The sequence below is a fragment of the Monomorium pharaonis genome, chromosome 3 (assembly GCF_013373865.1).
Source record: "Monomorium pharaonis isolate MP-MQ-018 chromosome 3, ASM1337386v2, whole genome shotgun sequence".
In the NCBI taxonomy this organism is placed as follows: domain Eukaryota; kingdom Metazoa; phylum Arthropoda; class Insecta; order Hymenoptera; family Formicidae; genus Monomorium; species Monomorium pharaonis.
The window spans coordinates 32,565,299-32,586,327 of record NC_050469.1 but is presented as its reverse complement, the minus strand read 5'-3'; the positions used below and the strand labels follow the sequence as shown (position 1 = coordinate 32,586,327).

The 21,029-nt window shown below is 30.6% G+C and overlaps 1 protein-coding gene and 1 long non-coding RNA gene across 5 annotated transcripts; one reads left to right on the top strand and one right to left on the bottom strand.

The window, feature by feature from the left end:
• Positions 1-1,583: 1,583 nt before the first annotated feature.
• LOC105834180 (general transcription and DNA repair factor IIH helicase subunit XPB) lies at positions 1,584-17,679 on the top strand. Of its 4 annotated transcripts, XM_036284677.1 has the most exons (19): positions 1,734-2,113; positions 3,556-4,069; positions 4,137-4,382; positions 4,451-4,786; positions 4,852-4,943; positions 8,865-9,070; positions 9,170-9,280; positions 9,949-10,098; positions 10,175-10,348; positions 10,424-10,612; positions 11,305-11,402; positions 11,502-11,608; positions 11,711-12,007; positions 12,077-12,345; positions 12,430-12,594; positions 12,681-12,867; positions 13,952-14,100; positions 16,553-16,669; positions 17,361-17,679. In XM_036284677.1, exons 1-19 carry the CDS (start codon positions 1,894-1,896, stop codon positions 17,487-17,489), a joined length of 3,756 nt encoding a protein of 1,251 aa, XP_036140570.1. In that variant the 5' UTR covers positions 1,734-1,893; the 3' UTR covers positions 17,490-17,679. The 4 variants fall into 4 exon arrangements, 3 of the variants coding, with proteins under 3 accessions (XP_036140572.1, XP_036140570.1, XP_012531925.1); XM_012676471.3 differs by lacking the exons at positions 1,734-2,113; positions 3,556-4,069; positions 4,137-4,382; positions 4,451-4,786; positions 4,852-4,943 and adding an exon at positions 8,245-8,696; XR_004962678.1 differs by lacking the exons at positions 11,305-11,402; positions 11,502-11,608; positions 11,711-12,007; ... (4 more) ...; positions 16,553-16,669; positions 17,361-17,679 and having other exon boundaries at positions 1,695-2,113; positions 10,230-10,348; positions 10,424-10,542.
• Positions 17,680-17,955: 276 nt separating this feature from the next.
• On the bottom strand, positions 17,956-18,915 carry LOC105834181. Its single transcript, XR_001138865.2, has 3 exons — positions 18,722-18,915; positions 18,191-18,617; positions 17,956-18,114 (listed from the first exon to the last, which is right to left on the bottom strand). It is a non-coding gene; the product is annotated as an uncharacterized LOC105834181 (long non-coding RNA).
• Positions 18,916-21,029: the final 2,114 nt, after the last annotated feature.

Sequence of the window (21,029 nt, the reverse complement as noted above, 5' to 3'; positions counted from 1 at the left end):
TTCTTTATTTTTTTACGAACAGAGCAAAAATAGATCTTTTCATAAAGTTATTCCACATGCAGCTATTTCACATAAAAATCAGTAAAAAACTAAAATTTTATGTTTAATTCTAAAAATATAAATTAACTATACATGTTTCATCCTTCTGACAACATCTATTGAAATAATTTATATTCTATAACAAATATGCATAAACATGAAGTATTCGAATTATGGATCATCACGAAGTGTTAGATTGCGATCTTCGAAGTCAAGCAACGTCGACGGTGATTAACAGTTGAATGGGCGACCGTTTTCTCGGCCGTATAAATTAAACATGTTCTAACAGATATGACTGTAGCTTGGCTGAAACATGTATAGTCTACTCCCCTAAATTATCGTAGAAAAGCGATGCTACATAGACTGGTGAGGTTGAATTTATGAAAATTATTGAATAATGCGACCAAAATTTTCAGACAAGTTATCTTTTTTAACACATAATTAAATAAATTTATATAATTATACGTGTATAATATAATTTATATATATTAATAAAAAGCAATATATAATTTGAAAAATTATATAAGTTTCTAATCGTCGGTTTTTAAATATAGTTATATGAACGAACGGAAAAGTATTAAGACCCATATACAGCACTGAAAAATTGCGGAAAGATTGTAGAAATCTTTTATTGCAAGATTGCAATATTGCATATAGTTGCATAATGTAGATGCAATATCGATGCAATGTTACAACAATGTCAAAATGTCCGCTTTTAGCAATATTGCTTTATAATATTGTAACAAAGTTGTAGCGCAATGTATTTGCAATAATGAATAAAAATGGTTTTTTTATTATTGTTTTATATTATATAGAATAAATTATTATAATTATTATTATATTGAATTTTGCATAAATAAAAATTATGCATAAATACAAATATAAAAGCATAATGCATAATAATAAAATTCTCTTAAATAATAATAATAAAATAAAAATTATGCATAAATACAAATATAAAAGCATAATGCATAATGATAAAATTCTTTTAAATAATAATAATAATAATAATAATAATAATAATAATAATAATAATAATAATAATAATAATAGTCCTTATAATAATAATTAATAATAATCAGAAAATAATATTTTTGCAATGTTTCTAAAACATTAGTGTGACATTGAAAGTTAGCAAATCCATGATAATGCAATGTTTTTGCAATATTGCATTGCAATCTGCAAGATTACAATGTTGCTGTAATGTTGTTGGAATGTTTTGTGCTGTATGGGGAGCAAAGGAATGATAACACAATTTTTATATGACGAGCGAGAAAGTAATATGAGAGCGAGCGAGATGGTTACAAGAGCCAGGAGAGCGAGCAAAATAGTAATAGGAACGAGCAAGATGAGAATAACATCATGGAAAGAAGACTGGGAGTGGGATCTTACGCGGCCCAAGCTCGAGCCAGCTCGAGCCTTAATTTATTTCTCCTCTTTGTTATTCTCATCTCGCTCACTCCTATTACTCTCTCGCTCACTCTCCGGGCTCTCTTGTTGTCATCTCACTCGCTCTCATTAGCTTCTCATTCACTCTTATATGTATAGCTCATTCTTATATCGCTTCGTGCACATATCACGGAACACAATCAAAAAATTGTGGACATAGCACGGAACACAACCGAGAAATTGTGGATATTGCTTGAAAATTGACATTTGCTAGGTAGTTTATGTCCACTTTCTCAGGGGGCGTCTTGTAGTTGAAGATCACCGGAATCAAAAGCGGACCGTGACACCTCTCATCCTTCTCTCTGTCGATGTCAATACTAATGCCGTCAATGGTTACGGACGTTACAGTATTTGCAGTATTGGAGCTCTGAACTCGGATGTTTACACGTGGATTTGTTTCGATAAATGTGTGCAATCCCGAATGACTCGCAACGCGTTCACATTAATATGGAAAAAAAGTCTACTAAAAAGAGACATAATTACGAGAACAAGATCATTCTGGCACCCATGGTACGCATCAGTACCCTTCCGATGCGTTTGCTCGCTCTGGATTATGGTGCGGATATAGTTTATACTGAGGAATTGATCGATTGGAAATTACTTCGTTCGATTCGTCGAGAAAATGGTAAAATATATTTTTTCTTCTGTTGTGTATAACTAGAATGATTGTATAAAAATTTCTACACGTCGAATAAGTATAATCGATATTTGCTGATGTAGTGAAACTGAATTACCATTATCAATTATCTCAATTATTTCACATAGAACATGTAACAACACGATATATAATATATAACAAATTACATTTATTGCAACATATCGCAATTGCCTATTTCATTTGTGTCAAGTTCTGTTAATTTGAATAAAGTGATCTTGTTTCTCTGGAAATGAATTTGTATTTTTATAAATCTAACCTATAACATGTCTCTATCCTTTAGCTTTTTCTAAGACCATTATTCTAACCCTAAAAGAGTTGAATAAGTTTTTTTTTTAAATTAAAGTTTAAATTAATGTGCTTATGAAATTATCTTACAATTAGTTATGTTAAAAATTACATAAAATTAACTCGAGAGTCAAAGTTAAATATTATTTTAGAAAGCCTTATTTAATAATATTATTTAATAATAATAAAATTGGAATTATAGGAATTATAATTTTAGTAATTAATTTTAAATGTGATGGAAATTAAAAATAAGTACATAAGTTAAAACGTATTGTAAATTTAATATTTAAAATGAAATTATGTACAAAATTAAATATTTCCTAAAAACGAACTGTAATAATAATATTAAAATAATTATGAATAATTACATTATGAAAAATTCAATAATTATTTGTTACATGTTACATGTTACAAATAATTATTGAATTTTAATATGTTGATTGTTAAAGCTACTATCTCACAACACAAAAACTGAAATTTTGTGTTTCCTTGGAAAACTTTTAATTTTTGGAGTAATTATACAATAAAATAATATTTGAATATGAATGTTGAGTTCCAGCACATATAATTGCTAGTGCAGTAATTAACATGTTAATAGAAATATTTCGAAATTTTAATTTCCTTAATTTTCTTTTTAAATAATAATCACAAGCAATATCTTTGTTTCTTTCCATTCAGACAAAATCACATAGTTATAACTATAAAACTGATAGACATTGATATAAAAAACTCTTAAATAGCATTTTTAATTTTAGTAAGTTTTAACTCAATTTGAGATGGTTAATAATATCATATGATAGAACTGTTTAATTTATAGTGTTAACTTAAACACACTTATCGTCCAATGTTAAAAATTTTATTTAAAAAGTGAATATTAGTACTTTTAATGAAATAAAAAGATTTTGTAGAAAAAAATTAAAAAGTTAATTTATTTAAAATAACTTGAGTTATTTTATTGTAAAAGTTAAGTTGCAAATAACTAACAAGTTATTATTAACTTTTTAATTTCTAATTTTTTACTTCTAATTATTATCTAATCCTGTTTTAACTATTGATTTAGTCTAATGACTTTTATTTTTCTTAATTTTGTATAAACTAGATTTACTTAATATTATTGTTCACAGATGTCTTAGGCACTATTGATTACATTGATAAGACAGATGGTACTGTGGTATTTCGTACTTGTCCCCGGGAACGAGAGCATGTTGTTCTTCAAATTGGTACCTCCGACCCAGCAAGAGCGGCTGAAGTTGCTCATATGGTAGAAAATGATGTTGCAGGCATAGACGTTAATATGGGTTGTCCAAAGAAATTTTCAATGCTTGGTGGAATGGGTGCTTCTCTTTTATCTGATCCACAAAAAGCAACCAATATTTTACGGAAACTGATAGAAACAGTAACTATACCGATCACTTGCAAAATACGCGTTCTGCCTGAGCTCAAGGAAACTCTTAGGCTTTGCAACACTCTTGCCTCTACTGGTATCGCAGCCATTGCCATTCATGGTCGTACTGTTGAGGAGAGACCGCAGCATCCCAATCGTAACCATATTCTCAAACAGATTTCAGCTGCGCTTTCAATACCAGTTATCGCGAATGGTGGCTCCAAAGATGTTCAAAAACATTCCGATATACTGAGGTAATGCTTTGACGCATTTCTACATATCAGAAAATCCTATTTAACTTGTTAAAGCGTGTTTCCGCAGATTTAAAACAGAAACAGGTTGTAGTAGTGTAATGCTCGCTCGCGCTGCTGAGTGGAACTGTTCAATATTTCGTAAAGAAGGTCTTCTTCCGATGGAAGATGTTATAAAGTCATATTTAAAGTATGCAGTTGATTGCGACAATTCACCTTCCAACACAAAGTATTGTATACAAAATATCCTACGGGAATTCCAGGAATCTTCTTTAGGTAGAAAATTCCTTGAAGCGCAAACACTGGAGCAAATATGGTGAATGTTTCTTCTAATTTTTATTCGGTTTGCTACTCTTGATTTTCGTTTAATAAATTTTTTTTCAGTGAATTGTGGAAATTAGGTGATTATTGTCGATCAAAAAGTAAAGAGTTTCGAGATAAAGGTTTATTAGGTCGGTTTCAAATAACTCCAGGAATTCTTGATAAAGATATAGATAATATTTCTTATAAAAGAAAACTGGAAGAGGAAGATGTTTCTCTGATGAGTTGTGCTTTTTTGAGAAACAATTATTTAACAGACTCAGATTTACCAAAAACTAGACTACTGAAGTGGACTAAGGAAAATCATAAAAAAATGCCAATATATAATACTCGGCAAGAGAATAAGCTTTTTTGTTCTGTTGTTTCTGTTGATGGCAGGAAATATGGTTCCTCTTTTTGGTAAATTAAAATTAAAATAATTTTTTCTTTAAATTTTTGATTTAATGTATCCTCTTTTTTTTTAGGGAAAAAAATAAAAAATGGGCCGAACAAGGTGCTGCTTTGGTATGTCTCTATTTTCTGGGAATTATTGATGAGAAAAATCTTACTGCTAGTGGTAATATTCTTTCAAGATAATATTTTATTCTATTTATTTATACAATCAAATTTCCATACAGTGAAATCCTGAGCCATAATTTTGATTACACATGAAATAATTAAAATTTTATATATTGATATTATTTTATATCTATCACATAATCATGCGAGTTATTAAGGTTGGTGCGTTATCGTCAGGCACAAAAATTAAACCGCTTTAGTTATGAGAGAGAGAAAGAGAGGGGGGGAGAGAGAGGGAGGGTGTGTGTGTGTGTGTGTGTGTGTGTGTGTGTGTGTGTGTGTGTGTGTGTGTGTGTGTGTGTGTGTGTGTGTGTGTGTGTGTGTGTGTGTGTCATGAAGTAAGGCCGAAGACAGAGAACGAGACGTAGGTATCGTAATCGTAGTCGTAGGGTAAGGCAGAGAAAAACGTAAGTCGTAATATACTACTATTCTAAAGTCTAGAATAGTATACTACGACATGTACGACTTGCATTTTTCTCTGCCTTATCCTACGACTACGACTGCGACACCTACGTCTCGTTCTCTGCCTTCGGCCTAAAGGCTATTCTACAATTGCGTAAGCGTGGTCGTAAGTGGTTGTAAGAGTGTGTAAGCATAGAGCTTGTATTAATCTTTGAGTATATATACATGGAGGAGGAATTGCTATGGTTTCATGTAGATCGAAAGTGTGTCCAAGATCTGTGCAAGAGAGAAATATCATGATACTACTTTCTCTACGCATGCGTTAATATTATTTGCACCGCAGTTTCAACACTTCTTGTGCACTTCTTGTGCATTTTTGTACTTAATTACGAATTGTATGTGTGTGTGAAACATACAATGCCAGCCATTGTACATATAGCGTTTGACTCATGCGCAGAGAGAGCAAGTATCATGATATACCTTTCTCTCTCGCACAGATCTTGGACACACTTTCAGTGCTGGCATTTCTCCTCCATGTATATATACTCAAAGCTATGAATACTGACCTTAACAATTTTACATTTTACATTTACTTTCTTAGTTTTCTTATACCAATATTCCTGTGTATCCCGATGTATCAGCATCGTCAGCGCCACCATTTGGTACTACATTTCTAACAGATTTTCGTCTCACTCAAAACCACGGAGATCGATCTTTTGGTTCTAGTTTTTATAGTTGTAATGCGTTGTCGTCCATGCGGTCCTAAAAATCGACCCTCTAATTAGAGACTGGCCATCAGTTTTTGTCTAATTCCTACGAGTGAGAAAAAAATATAGGCTATCTCGCTTCTGCTCGCTTCTCGCTCTTCCATGCGCGCCGTGCGAATGTTTTCGTGCAACGTGATCGAGTTTACTATTGTAAAAATGGTTGGGTGTTCCGCCGAATTTTGCAATAATTCGACAAAGAAGGGTTATACTATGCAAATATTTCCAAGAAATTGTGAACGTCATGCAACGTGGGCGAAAAATGTTGGCCATAAAAATTTGACACCTACAAATAATTCTTTATAAGATTAAGTATCATGTTTATAACAAAATTACGAACAATTTAATTTAATAAAAGTTATATTATAAAACTTGTCTTTTATCTTTAATTTGTATACTGATATTTATTTTTCTCATTGTATGTAACGTATATATTGTATGTTCTTATTTATTTTTATTTGTATTTCTAAATTATAATATTAATGGTAAGATGTGTTTCAAATATGAGCGGGAAGTGACAAAAATTGTCGGACCAATCAAAAGTGGCCCCCTGATGGTCAGTCTCTGATTAGAGGGTCTCTAATGCGATCCATGTGTGAAACGGAACGCACCCCAGCTGACCCAGCTCAGTCACATTGTCAGGGACTACGTTTACACATCGGGTTTAACAACATTGGAGTTATAAAACTGGCCAACTACAACCATTCCTTAGAAGAATGGAATGGTTATGATTGGTCAGCTTTAGAAGTATCGATGTTATTAAACCTGTAGGACCGATTTCACCAACTTTGATTACCTTAACCGGCCGGTTATTTCATTGGAATTGACCAATCGTATTTGTCGTTAAGTAAAATTAACAAATGCGATTGGTCAATTCCAATGGAATAACCGACCGGTTAAGGTAACCAGAGTTGGTGAAATCGGCCCTTAAGGTTGGTTTATAATAGCCGTAACCGTTAATTTAGGCCAGTGCCGTAGAGGCCGTTACCGTAATCTGTAAAGGGGCAGTTTATAATAGTTCAGTCGAAAATTAAAGAAAATTAAATCCACCAAAATTAAATCCACGTCATTTATTTGTACATTCATCACTATATCACTTTTTTTTAATAGATCATTATATCACGTATGTCGTATGTCAAAAGGTTATGTGCTTTCGACTCCCTTGATGGATTTCATTTCTTTTCCGTTGCTTTCACTAGCCGTAGGCCGGTAAAAATAAAGTTGAGTCAACTTTTCGGTTACGCCCAAAAGTAACAGATTACGGCCAACTATTATAAACGGTAGTACGGGTTATTCTATCTTCCAACTTTTACAGCACCGGCCTAAGTTAACGGTTACGGCTATTATAAACCAACCTTAAGGGTATCGTGTAAACGTAGTCACAGCTCACAGCTTATAGCGTTTTCGATTTGTTGACTCGACCCGACTCCGGGTCAATGGTCTGTTCCTTTTATCTGCAGTGAAAAAGAAACCATTGACTCGGGTTGAGTCAGCAAATCGAAAACGCTATTAGTTTGGCTTAGGGTGCGTTCCATTTAGCGTTCACAGCGCTGTGAGCATTATTTTATTCTTGTTGTTTATCATGATTAAATAAGGACAAATAATGCTTACAAGCGCTGTAAGCGCCAAGGGGAACGCAGCCTTGGCTGTGTTCCAAAATTCACTGCCAGTACTGAAATTTATAGGCCGATATTCATAGCTCTAGTTTACACCGAGCACTTGGTACGCGTATCAAATAGTGAATTTAAGCTAATCAGCCAATAGGTTTGTTCTGGTTGTCTACATCATTTTTAAAAAATATAAGTTCTTATTGGTTTATATTTTTAACCAGCCAATGAGAACTTGTACTTTTCGTAGAAGTGTAAAAGTGTAGGCAACCAGAACAAACCTAATGATTAAATACATTCACTAGTTATTTACTATTTGATACGCGTACCAAGTGCTCGGTATAGGCCTAGTTTACATCGTGCATTTGATACGCGTATCAAATAGTAAATAACTAGTGAATGTGTTTAATCATTGGCTGATCAGCTTAAATTCACTACTTGATACGCGTATCAAATGCACGATGTAAACTAGGCCATAAACTAGAGTATAGTGAGCTGCTTGCACTAGTGCGCACTGAGTGTATATTAAGGCTTGTTTATAGTCAATTTTATATTTAAGAATCATCTTAAATTCTTCTTAAAATACTTCTTAACCAGTAAAATGATCTGTAAGACATCCATAGAATTATTTTTTTGGTTAAATAGTTTTTGAACATGTATTCTTAAATATAAGAATACTGATATAAAGTATGTAAACAAGCCTTAGTGCGCACTCAGTGCGCACTAGTGCAAGCAACCGAATTCGCTATTAGTTGCTCTTTGCTCTTAGTGACGTGTGAAGTGGTGTGGTTGTGTGAATATAGTAGTGTGATTAATAAAAGTTAGATGAAATAAAATAAGTAATGTCTCAAGGCAGACATCTATACCAAAGAAAAATAAAAAAAGGAGAGATAAAAATTTTAATACATTGATTAATTAAAATTTTGATTTACGGTTTTCAAGTAATGGGTCCACCAAAGCGTTTCAAAAAAGATAACGGTATTTGACCTAACCTAAATATTTATTATTTTATGTGTTGAAATCGTATTACTCGATTATTTACTACTGATCTATTTTTATATTAATCTTATTTTATTAATACTTATGTGGGGAAAGAAATAATTGTATATTATGTCTTATTTATATATACTATTTCACTAAATAAAGGTAAATGGAAAAAGCGTAAGGACGATTATGATGAATACAATGATGATGATTCGATAGATAGCAATGAAGCAGACGGTGTACCAGATGCGGCAAAAAATGATGTAGAAAAACAAGATGAGTGTGCTATCGAGGATGAATTTGGAGCAAAAGATTATCGGTCACAAATGATTTTAAAATCAGATTGTTCATCTAGACCATTATGGGTGGTAAAAATCTTTCAAACTTAAAATAACTTAAAAAATTGAATCTATCTTATAAAATTATGTTAAAATTCTAAAGTAATGCTTATTTGTTCTTTTCATCAGGCACCAAATGGACATATTTTTTTGGAATCCTTTTCTCCTGTGTATAAACATGCTCATGATTTTTTAATAGCTATATCAGAACCTGTATGTCGGCCAGAGCACATTCATGAAGTAAGATTACAAATCTAATTGACAGAAAACTTTAACAGGATGTTTACTATCAAAAAAAGAAAAAAACTTCAATTTATTTTGTATTTTGGTATTTAGGATTTTATTAATATTTGAAAAAATTTTTTAATTTTTATTTTTAAATTTAATTTTTTGAAAAATTTTAAATATATTTTTAATGCAAAATATTAACAATCAATTAATAATTATTATTTAGCAGTATATATGATATATACTTTCATATGTACTATTATCCTTGTACACTTTCATATAACTCATAAGTTATTGTTGAAAAGTTAGTAACAATACAAAACAATACATTATTTTTAATTAGTGTCTAAATTAATGTTTAATTTTTTGAATTTTATACTTCCAGTGAGCTAGATTCATCGACAGATGTCAAATTTAGTTCATATTTTTCTCTTTAGTATTTTTTAAAATTTAATGTTTAATGTTAAAATTTAATATTTAAAACTTACACACATATTTTTTGTAATTATATGATTAAAGAATGTTATAAAGTATATAATAAAATTAATTTGTTGTATAGCTGCTTTTAAAATCCAGGAATTGTCAAAGAATTTTTTCTTACTATGAGTAAACATCTTGTTTAAATTTTATTGTAAAGAGAGTAATTAATATATGTTATATATGATACTTTTATTTTTTAGTATAAACTAACCGCATATTCACTTTATGCTGCTGTTAGCGTAGGCCTACAAACGCAAGATATAATAGAGTATCTAAAGAGATTAAGTAAAACCAGTATTCCTGATGGTATAATCGAATTTATCAAACTGTGTACGTTGTCCTATGGGAAAGTGAGTAATTTTCATAAACATTTTCTGATGTTATCAAGGAATGCGCTTAATAAGACATTCCACATTTAACATACAGGTTAAACTTGTTTTAAAACATAATAAATACTTTATTGAATCGCCATTTCCTGAAGTGCTGCAAAGATTATTAAAAGATCCAGTAATTCAAGAATGTCGACTGAGAAAGCTTGCAGAAGATACAGAAACTGATGATATTGTTACAAATGTTCAAGTTAAAATAAAAGTTCCTCAGGTTTGTTGAAAAGTCAATAATTAATCAAGTAATTGGTAAAAAGATATATGTTTATTCCTTTATATTGAATTATAGTTTGGATCAAAAGCACTTATAAATACGTCTGTGCCTAGTAAAACGAATTCAGAGACTGAATCTGATCAAATATTAACGGAAACAGCTACCATTCCAGAAGATATAACTGCTTTTTACGATAAAATTGACAAGGAGGATGAAGACGAGGAAGATCAAGAATTAAAAACAGTTAGCTTTGAAGTGAATCAGGTATCTGTTTTAATATATTTAAGGAGGATCTCCAACTTAAAAAATGGAAGAAAGTCATGTAACTTTTTTTCATATTTATTTTTTAACATAGGAGTTTTTGACATTGCTATCTTTAAACTAATAAATTGTGAATAAAATTGAGGCAATAAACATATACTTACTTAGATAACATGTTACTTAAAGATATTTTTTATAATAATAATTATTGATTAAATTATTGATGGAAAATTTTAAAAAGAATTGTTAATAATTCAAACATAGTAACAAGCTATATTGTTGCATTTTTAAAATAACATTATATTTCAAGAGAATTAATAATGAAGAATTTATACTTTATTTTCTTAATTCTAAAATGTTCTTTAAAAACTTCTTTATTATGAATATAGTTTTTAAATTTTCTAATATTTTATTTTTAATTAAATTACTTAATATTTTTTTTTTAATAAAATTCAATGCTACTCTAGAAAGTTATTTAAATAACAGTATAAATTTTAAGAAATTCAAGAATGCCTATCATTGAATGTTTATCATTTCTCAAAATTTAAGAATTCAAGTTTATGTTAGAGAAATAACTCAAGTTGTTATATTATGTGAAAAAAATTGGAGAACCTTAATACACATGCAATTTTTTATATTTGTTTGTAAAAATATAATGTAAAGAATTTATATCAAAATATTATTGTGATGGAAAGGAGAAAATTGAAGTTATACAAAAACGGTGTATTGAATTGGAGCATCCTTTATTGGCGGAATATGATTTTCGTAATGATAGTGTAAATCCTGATATAAAGTAAGTAAACGAACAAAAAAATACACATAATGTATCTCGAAAAATATTTGGTATACAAACTAAGTGAATAGGAATTAACACTTCGTAAAATCTTGTTAGTATTGACTTGAAGCCATCAGCTGTATTAAGACCTTATCAAGAGAAAAGTTTGCGAAAAATGTTTGGTAATGGACGTGCTAGATCAGGAGTAATAGTTTTACCTTGTGGTAGGTACACATAAAATTTCTATTCTGCCACACAAAACATATCGTAGCAAAAGAGTTGTAAGTAGTATTTCTATAAACAATTTTGTACCTTCTTAAACGCAGGCGCTGGTAAGAGTTTAGTTGGAGTTACAGCTTGCTGTACAGTACGTAAACGTGCCCTAGTATTATGCAACTCTGGTGTATCTGTGGAACAATGGAAGCAGCAATTTAAAATGTGGTCCACTGCCGACGATTCAATGATCTGCCGTTTTACTAGTGAAGCGAAGGATAAACCAATGGGTTGTGGAATATTAATAACTACATATTCTATGATCACACACACTCAGAAACGTTCGTGGGAAGCTGAGCAAACAATGCGTTGGCTTCAAGAACAGGAATGGGGTATTATGGTCTTGGATGGTAAATTTCATTATTCGAATTATTTAGCATAGTAATTTTTTGCTTCTGCAATGATTGATTCTTATTTAGAGGTGCATACTATTCCTGCGAAAATGTTCCGCAGAGTATTAACAATCGTTCAGTCTCATTGTAAGTTGGGATTAACGGCTACGCTTTTGCGAGAGGATGACAAAATTGCTGATTTGAATTTTTTAATTGGACCTAAATTATACGAGGCTAATTGGTTAGAATTGCAAAAAAGAGGATTTATTGCAAGAGTACAATGTGCGGAAGTTTGGTGTCCTATGACACCAGAATTTTACAGAGAATATCTTGCTTGCAAGATGAGCAGAAAACTGGTTAGATTTTGTTATTATATTTACGTAATTTAGGACCTTAATGTGTGTTGTATTTCTACTTGTTATATTTCTTTATGATTTTAGTTATTGTATGTGATGAATCCAAATAAATTTCGTTGTTGCCAATATTTAATTCGATATCACGAGAGACGTGGCGATAAAACCATTGTCTTCTCCGACAATGTATTTGCATTGAAACATTATGCTATTAAAATGAATAAGCCATATATTTATGGGCCTACTAGTCAGGTAAATATTGAATGATTTTTTGAGTACATGAAAATATTTTGCAACTATATAATTCTTTCTCGTAATGATTCATATACCATTTTCAGAGTGAAAGGATACAAATTTTGCAAAATTTTAAATTTAATATGAAAGTGAATACAATATTTGTCAGCAAAGTAGCAGATACTTCTTTTGATTTACCAGAGGCTAATGTCTTAATTCAAATCTCATCCCATGGTGGGTCCAGAAGGCAAGAAGCACAACGATTAGGGCGTATTCTTAGGGCTAAAAAAGGTATATTTCATATACACAAGAATAATTCGAAAAGTTCTTGGTCTAATACAGAGATAATGTCACAAATATCAAACTTATAATTTTTTGAAAATTTAATTCTGCAGAGGGTTGTTGATAAAATTTCTGACATATATACGTTTATTAGGCTCTAAAAAATAATTAAAGTTAAATATCAAATAGTGATATTTAAAATATTTTCTTTTAAAAGGTTTCATGGAATTTGTTCATTGTTTCGAATAAGTCCCATATCATCAGATTTAGTCCCTAGCTACTTATCTCTTTTCAAAAATGAAGAAATGATTTGCTAGAAAGAGATTTTGCTCAAATACTGAAGTAATTGCTGAAACGAATGCTTATTTCGAAGTTTTAAAGAAATCATACAGACAATATAAAAAAAATCGAATATCAGAATAAATGTATCAAATTAAAACGATTACGTTAAAGAATAAAAAAATTGCTACAAATTATGTATTTTTTTTATCAGGTCGAAAACTTTTCTAATTATTCTCATATATGCATGAAAAAAAACCTGTAAGAGCCAAATGCAGTTAATGTGTATATTAATGAGTATAACTACATTAATTATTATATATAAAAATAATCGCAAATATTTCAGTCCTTGGTTTGGATTTTTTAGTGCGCGCACACAGAAAGAAAGAGGGAGGGAGTTACATTACAAAACAATTATGAAATTAAAATTTATAAATTCCCAATACAATAAGTGTATAATCAAATTTAAATTTGATTATACAAGTCAAATGGAAAAAAGCTGTTGTTAAAATAAAGAAATAATTCGTATAAAGATAAATTGATTAAAAAGGATCTCAAAGACATGGCAAGTCTCATATTAATGAAATGTAATGCTTTGATTATAGGAACGAAACAATACATCAAAACGTTTATGATTATCTTTGTATAGAAAAATTAATGTAAATGTATTCATTAATTCATGTATTATTAATTGTGTTGATTCTTATGAGTTTTATCTCTATATAATTTTTAAATTTTATGTAGAGTCTTATTTGTTTATTGAAATAATTTATTTATTAAATGAATTTGTATCATTAAAACTTTCATTACATAGGTGCAATTGCGGAGGAATACAATGCGTTCTTTTATACGCTCGTATCACAAGATACAATGGAAATGAATTATTCAAGAAAGCGTCAACGGTTTCTTGTGAATCAAGGTTATGCCTACAAAGTCATCACAAAACTTGCAGGCATGGATGAGGTAATGATACACAGTCGCTAAAATAATTAGTGTTTTTTTCCTTTTATTTTTATAAGTATTATATCTTTTTTATTTAATAATAGTAAGTTAATTATTCAATTGATAAATGTGTTTAAAATAACAATAAAGTTAAAGTCGCATATTTTGGTCTGTACCAAATCTTGGTGCTGAATATAATTTTTTTATGAACCCTTGTGTTTAAATAGGGTGTACGACACCTTAACGAAAATTTGAGCTCAATAATAATTTCTTAATAATTACTAATTCTTAATAATTATTTAATAATTTCTTCGACTGTGTTAAAATTAAAATTCTTTTTTGAAAATCATTAGATTATCTTTTGAGAGGTTCAAAAAATACTCAAAAATTTTCTCGACTCATAGTACGTTACAGTTTACACGTTGCAATTTCAAAAACATGCATTGGGATGCCCCACACTTAAGATGCCTTTTCACGCTGACGCTTGACGCTCATTTTCAACGTCAAAAAACATCATGTAACTAAAAATTACGAATGGGTATCTTTATTTTTAGTCACGTGATGTCTTTTGACGCTGAAAATGAGCGTCAAGCGTCAACATGAAAAGGCACCTTTAGTGCATCGACTTAGATTTTTTCAAGTTGCACACAAGGGTTAGGGCCACCGCACAAGCTTTTTCGTAACGCGTTACGTTACGTTAAGTGCTCCATAAATCTAAGTTTGTACTTAAAATTAAACTTACATCAACGCACAAAGAAACTTTTAACGTAAGTTCTTAAGTTCTTACGTTAAGGATTTCTTTGTGCGTTGATTTAAGGCTGCGTTCCGTTTCAACGCATGATGCGCATAATGCATTGTTCATCCTTGTTTAACGTTTGACAAACAACAAGGATGAACGATACATCATGCGTATCATGCGTGAAACGGAACGTACCCTAAGTTAAATTTTAAGTACAACTTAGGGCCACCGCACAAACTCTTCCATAACGCGTTACGTTACGTTAAGTACTCCATACGAACCTAAGTTGTACTTAAAATTTAACTTAAATCAACGCACAAAGAAATTCTTAACGTAAGAACTTAAGAACTTACGTTAAGGATTTCTTTGTGCGTTGATTTAAGTTAAATTTTAAGTACAACTTAGGTTCGTATGGAGTACTTAACGTAACGTAACGCGTTATGGAAGAGTTTGTGCGGTGGCCCTTAGGTTCGTATGGAGTACTTAACGTAACGTAACGCGTTATGGAAGAGTTTGTGTGGTGGCCCTTAATTTAATATTCTTAGCTCATAAACTGCGCGCCGACAATTTTGTCAGTCTTAAAACATAGTTACTAGTTAGATATCGATACCCAAAAGCTTGATTCTGGTTTGAATCCTGGCTGAGATATTAATTTTTGCAATAAATGATTTACAGGTTTTTTGGAAAAGAAGTGATTTAAAAAATGTTTTTGAGTAGCAATATCTAGCTAGTAACAATCTAGGTTTGAATTCTGGCTGAGGTATTATTTTTTGCACTAAATTATTTACAGTTTTTTGGGGAAAGAGATGATTTTAAAGATGCTTTTGACCATTGATATCTAGAGCTAATAACTGTATTTTAAGACTGACAAAATTATTGGTACACAGTTTATTTGAGAACATTAAACTAATAAAAAAATTATGTTCAGCACCAAGATCTGCTGCAGATCGAAATAGGTAATCTTTATCTTTTTATTCAATATCTAGAGCATGTCTTCTAACTTAAACATTTAAAACATCTAAGTAAATAACGAAAACTTTTCTTAAGATTCTTATATTTTCTATGACTTCTAAGTTATTATTAATTTAAAAAAATGTTATACAATTTTGTTATATAATATGATTCTCTTATTTGATTATTTTGTACATAAAAGTATTGTAATAGAATTATTAAAAACTAATAGTTTATGAGATATTTTCTATTTCATTCTAATATATTTGTAAAAAAAATATAAAAAATATAAAAACTTTTTTCGTAAACTATTGATTTAATAACTCTAGTACTTTCATATGCAGAATAACAAGGAAAATTATATTTTTTAAAAATAAATATTTAAATTAAATTTTGTTAGTTTTTAATAAAATTTTGAATCTTTTGAAGGGATGAGAAGAGGAGGTTATTTAAAAGTTTCAAATTGTATTTCTATAAAAAAAGTAGTATAATCAAATCTTATATTAAAAACATAGCAATTTTTATTTAAAATATTTCTTCTAAAATTGTATGTCACAAATTTTACAAGTCATGAAGTATAAAGATTTGTTGCATTGTATTGGTTGATTTATAAAAATTATCTCCAAGAATTATTTTTTTCAAAATTTTTTTTTAATTTGAAAGAGGACATCCTAAAAGTATTTGTTGATGACACTTCATCTTGTCAATCTGTGTGTGCACACACATTTACAAACATATTGTAACATGGTTACAAACATAATTATGATCAAAATTTTTTTATAGGAGCCAGATTTAATGTATGGAAATCGAGAAGAACAGGGTCAATTATTGCAGCAAGTATTAACAGCTAGCGACACAGATGCAGATGAGGAAAGAATACCTGGTGAAGGGCCAAGACCGGTAAATGGCATAAGCCTGATTCGTATAGCAACATGCAGTTTTTAAGAACAGTTAAGGGGATCCAGGAGTCCGGGGGAAGGGGAAACAGAGTTACCAACATTTTTTGGAGGAACTTGGATTTTTGAATTGGAATAACAATGCAAAATCCTTTTACAGGATTAAAGTACGCACAAAAATGAAGAGGGCGACGTACGATTTGTTTTGATAAATAAAAAAAATTGTTATTTATTAGTCACCTAACGACAATATTTGCTTTATACGAAAAATCTAGAGTTTATATGTATAAAATAATCACGTCGCTCCCTAGAAAAAACTTAGGAATAATATCGCGCAATTAGAAATACGATTAGAAACCTAGAAAAAAAGATTTGCATTCAGCAAATTGGAAAATAAAAAAACGAAAATTTAGATTATGCACACGTAAAAGTCGATAAGTAGAGCAATATGAGAAACAATTTTTTTGTTCTTAATATAAAATTCAATTCATAGATCAATATTAATATGTGTACTTTAATTCTAGAAAAGAATTTCTAAATCTATACAAGAAATACATAGAAATCTCATTAATGGTGTGCATGAATGACTCTACATTATCGACCTCGATCAAATTTCAAAGGCACTCCAGGATCCCCTTAATAGTTCCTTTAATCTGTATGTCTCATCATCAAAATAATAATAAATTCTTTTTTAGATTGTACGTAAAGCTGGCACGATGATATCGATGTCAGGAGCGGATGATGCTATTTATTATGAATATAAAAAAGCTCCTGGCTCATCGACGGCAAATAAACATCCTCTTTTTAAAAAATTTAGAACATAAACAATTTTCGTAATATTTTTTAACGTCATAAATTGAAAAAAATAAACAACTTTGTTATCATTAAGTTTAGTTTGTATTTTATGTATCGTTTGTAACGATAAAAAGAATTGTCACTAATCATAATCGTAACAACTTGAACCTTCTTTAATTGAAAATATGTAACTTAAATAAAATTTTTGGTTACTATAAATTGTGAAAACGAACTTTAGGGCTATTGCACACAAAATGACAAGTTGCATATACACAGGCACAAAAGCGCTGAGTCTTCTTTTTTTTCTTATTCCCTTTGGCTTTCTGTCTATAATGGGACAAAGTACCACGTTCTCCAATCACCAGCCGGACATAAATTTTGGGGGTTGACTTATATTATTAGTTTTTTACAATAGAGAATAATAACTTAGATTTGTTACTAATCCTACGTGACTTATCCAAAATAGTCGGAAAAGAAATAAATTCATAAACAATGTTTCCACTTCGTGTTCTTTTAATTTTTCTTGTTCCACAAACTTGTCATTTGTTACGGTTGCCTCTAGTAAAAACCGATTCTCAAGGAAAAAGCTTGCTACATCTGATCTCTAAACTTAATAACTTGTTACGGAGACAAATAAAAGCAACATTTTGTTTGCTGAAAGATGAGAAACATACATCAGTATCAACAAATTATATGACAAAAAACAATGTTAAATATTAATTTTACGAACCTGTTTTTCAATTTGTCGTCCCACTGCTATAGTGACATATGACAGATTTAATGTTTAACTTTGATATTTAATGTTAGGTTAGGTTAGGTTAGGTTAGGTTAGGATGTGATTACAATATTTGCTAATCAAATTGCACTCAAGGATATAGCATCCGCAGAATTTGACAATCCTATTTTACAGGGAATTGTTCTCCAGCTGTTAACATTCTGCGAGTAGAAAGCTGAAAAAAGAAAAGAATTGATTCAACAATAATATAATTACAAAAGCACATAGATGTTATCTTTATTTAAATAATTTTTTGTAAATATTAACTATACTTATCTGATATATATTTATATACATATTTGTTTATTCCTGTGGCATATTGGTTCCAGCATGAAGAATTGGTATGTCACAACCATGATATTTCACGAAACATGCCAAATTCCTGAAAAATTAAAATTATTTTATTACATATAATAATAATTATTTGTTCACCTATGCATATGTATTTATACACATACATATAAATATAATAATCAATTGTTTTACCTTGTTCACTTTGTTCTCACTTATTTAACTTATTATGTTTGGCGCACTTATGCTATTTATTATTTTCATTTAATTTTATTTTAATAAAATACTATAATGTATTTTATATTAATATTTTAATTTATTACGATTATGCAATATTTATTTGTTTACTCGCGCGCACATAAGTCAAAAAGGGCTGCACAAATAAACAGACTTACTACTGAAACGATGCTACCAATCCACAGAAATTAAAATCATTTAGAGGTTTTCGTTGGTACCAACTATATCCCCTATATTTTTCGGAAAATTGTCGCCTAACCGCACCGCTGCACTGATGCAACAAAGGATGCGTTCCGAAATCTACTGCCAGTACTGACAGTACTGTTTTTTCGTTCCGAAATCGTTTTCAGCGTGCTGTCAGCAACTGTAAATTACTATCTATTCTACAAAAATAGACCCTAGGGAATTACTGACTTCCGGCTAATTTTACACATTGTCCGGAGGTAGTGCAAATTCAGTAAAGCATATGGCCGCCGTCCGCCGTACATTAATGTGTATAATTAAAATTGACGAGATTGTTAAAAAATTAATTGTAACAATGGAAACTGTTCGATACGAACTTATTGATGGCGACAATAACATTTATGAAGTGTTTCTGAAAATCACGCGATAATTATATCACACAATATTTTGTTCAATAATGAAATAATAGAGAAATTCTATGTTTTTATTATAATTCCTACCTAAAATGTGCTTTGAATCCTTCATCCGAAAGTAAAGCAATAACATTTTCAATATAATTTTTTATGCGTGGCCTTAATTCCAATGGTCTACGCTTAGTAATCATGTTTAAGGACCACCGCACAAACTCTTCCATAACGCGTTACGTTACGTTAAGTACTCTATACGAACTTAAGTTGTACTTAAAATTTAACTTAAATCAACGCACAAAGAAATCCTTAACGTAAGAACTTAAGAACTTACGTTAAAAGTTTCTTTGTGCGTTGATGTAAGTTTAATTTTAAGTACGAACTTAGATTTATGGAGCACTTAACGTAACGTAACGTGTTACGAAAAAGCTTGTGCGGTGGCCCTAAGACATTTAGAATTTCTTCCTCATCGTCTGATGAACTGTCACTGTCACTATTAATAACATTCACAATACCTTGCACTGCAATTATAATTGCATTGACATTTGCCATAATTAGATTGTATAAAGTTAGGTTTTTATGATGGCATCAACAGTTGCTGGTTTGACTGTAAACGCATTCCGTTTTTTAGTGTTGCCAGTATTCACTGGCGTTTCGGAACAGCTCAAACCCAGTAACTTCAGTAGCAGTACTGTCAGTACTGTCAGTAGATTTCGGAACGCACCCAAATTAAGACTATCACACAATGCTCTAGTTTACACCGAGCACTTGGTACGCGTATTAAGTAGTGAATTTAAGCTGATCAGCCAATGATTAAACACAATCACTAGTTATTTACTATTTGATACGCGTACCAAGTGCTCGGTGTAAACTAGAGCAATGCCAGGCAACAAGCAATAGGAATAGGAAATAAAGAAAGAGAGAAGATTCTTTTTCTCTTTCTTTCATTATTTCTGTTCCTATTGCCTGTTGCCTGGCCTTGTGTTTAGACCCTTAAAGTAAAATATTTTTTTTTTTACTCTAAAGCCTTCGACACACGATACAATTTTTCATACTAAATCGCATACGAGGCATCTTAATACGTGTCCTGATTGGCTCGGATGATTATGTTACCAATCGTAAGCCAATTAGGATACGTAATAAGACGCCTCGTATGCGATCTAGCATGAAAAATCGTATCGTGTGCCGAAGGCTTAACTTACTGCACCAGTGCAGTAGTGCAGTGAAAAAGAACACAAAAGAACAGACCAATAAACTCGTGATCATGTAACTCAACGAAATGTAGAAATGATAAAAATTCACATGAAACTTTTCATGTGAATTTCAAATGTGCTGTGATGTGCTGACGAAAAAGGAGAACCTAGCGACATAACTACCCACACAGTACACATCTTTCAGAAAGCTTTCTGAAAAATATTTTATCAGATATTCTTTCCGAGAGCTTTGTGAAAGATATGTGCTATACGGGTAAATTGTTACTTGGTTATGAAAAAAAATTCATGCAAAATATATTGGAAAATAAAAAGTGAAAAATTTCGCATAAAATTACACGATTGACTGGTTAAAAAATCTAAAAAGAGAAACCAGTAGAAGAAACAAACATACGGTTCGAGTGAACTTGTAACGACTATAAGCATTCAGAGCACAGACTTCTATAATATAGAAGTCTGTGATTC

Coding starts and splice junctions, on each gene's coding strand:
- LOC105834180 (XM_036284677.1), top strand. CDS start 1,894: ATGTGTGCAATCCCGAATGACTCGCAACGCGTTCACATTAATATGGAA. Junction 12,868..13,951: donor TATTCTTAGGGCTAAAAAAG/GTATATTTCATA, acceptor TTCATTACATAG/GTGCAATTGCGGAGGAATAC. Junction 16,670..17,360: donor CTGGTGAAGGGCCAAGACCG/GTAAATGGCATA, acceptor ATTCTTTTTTAG/ATTGTACGTAAAGCTGGCAC.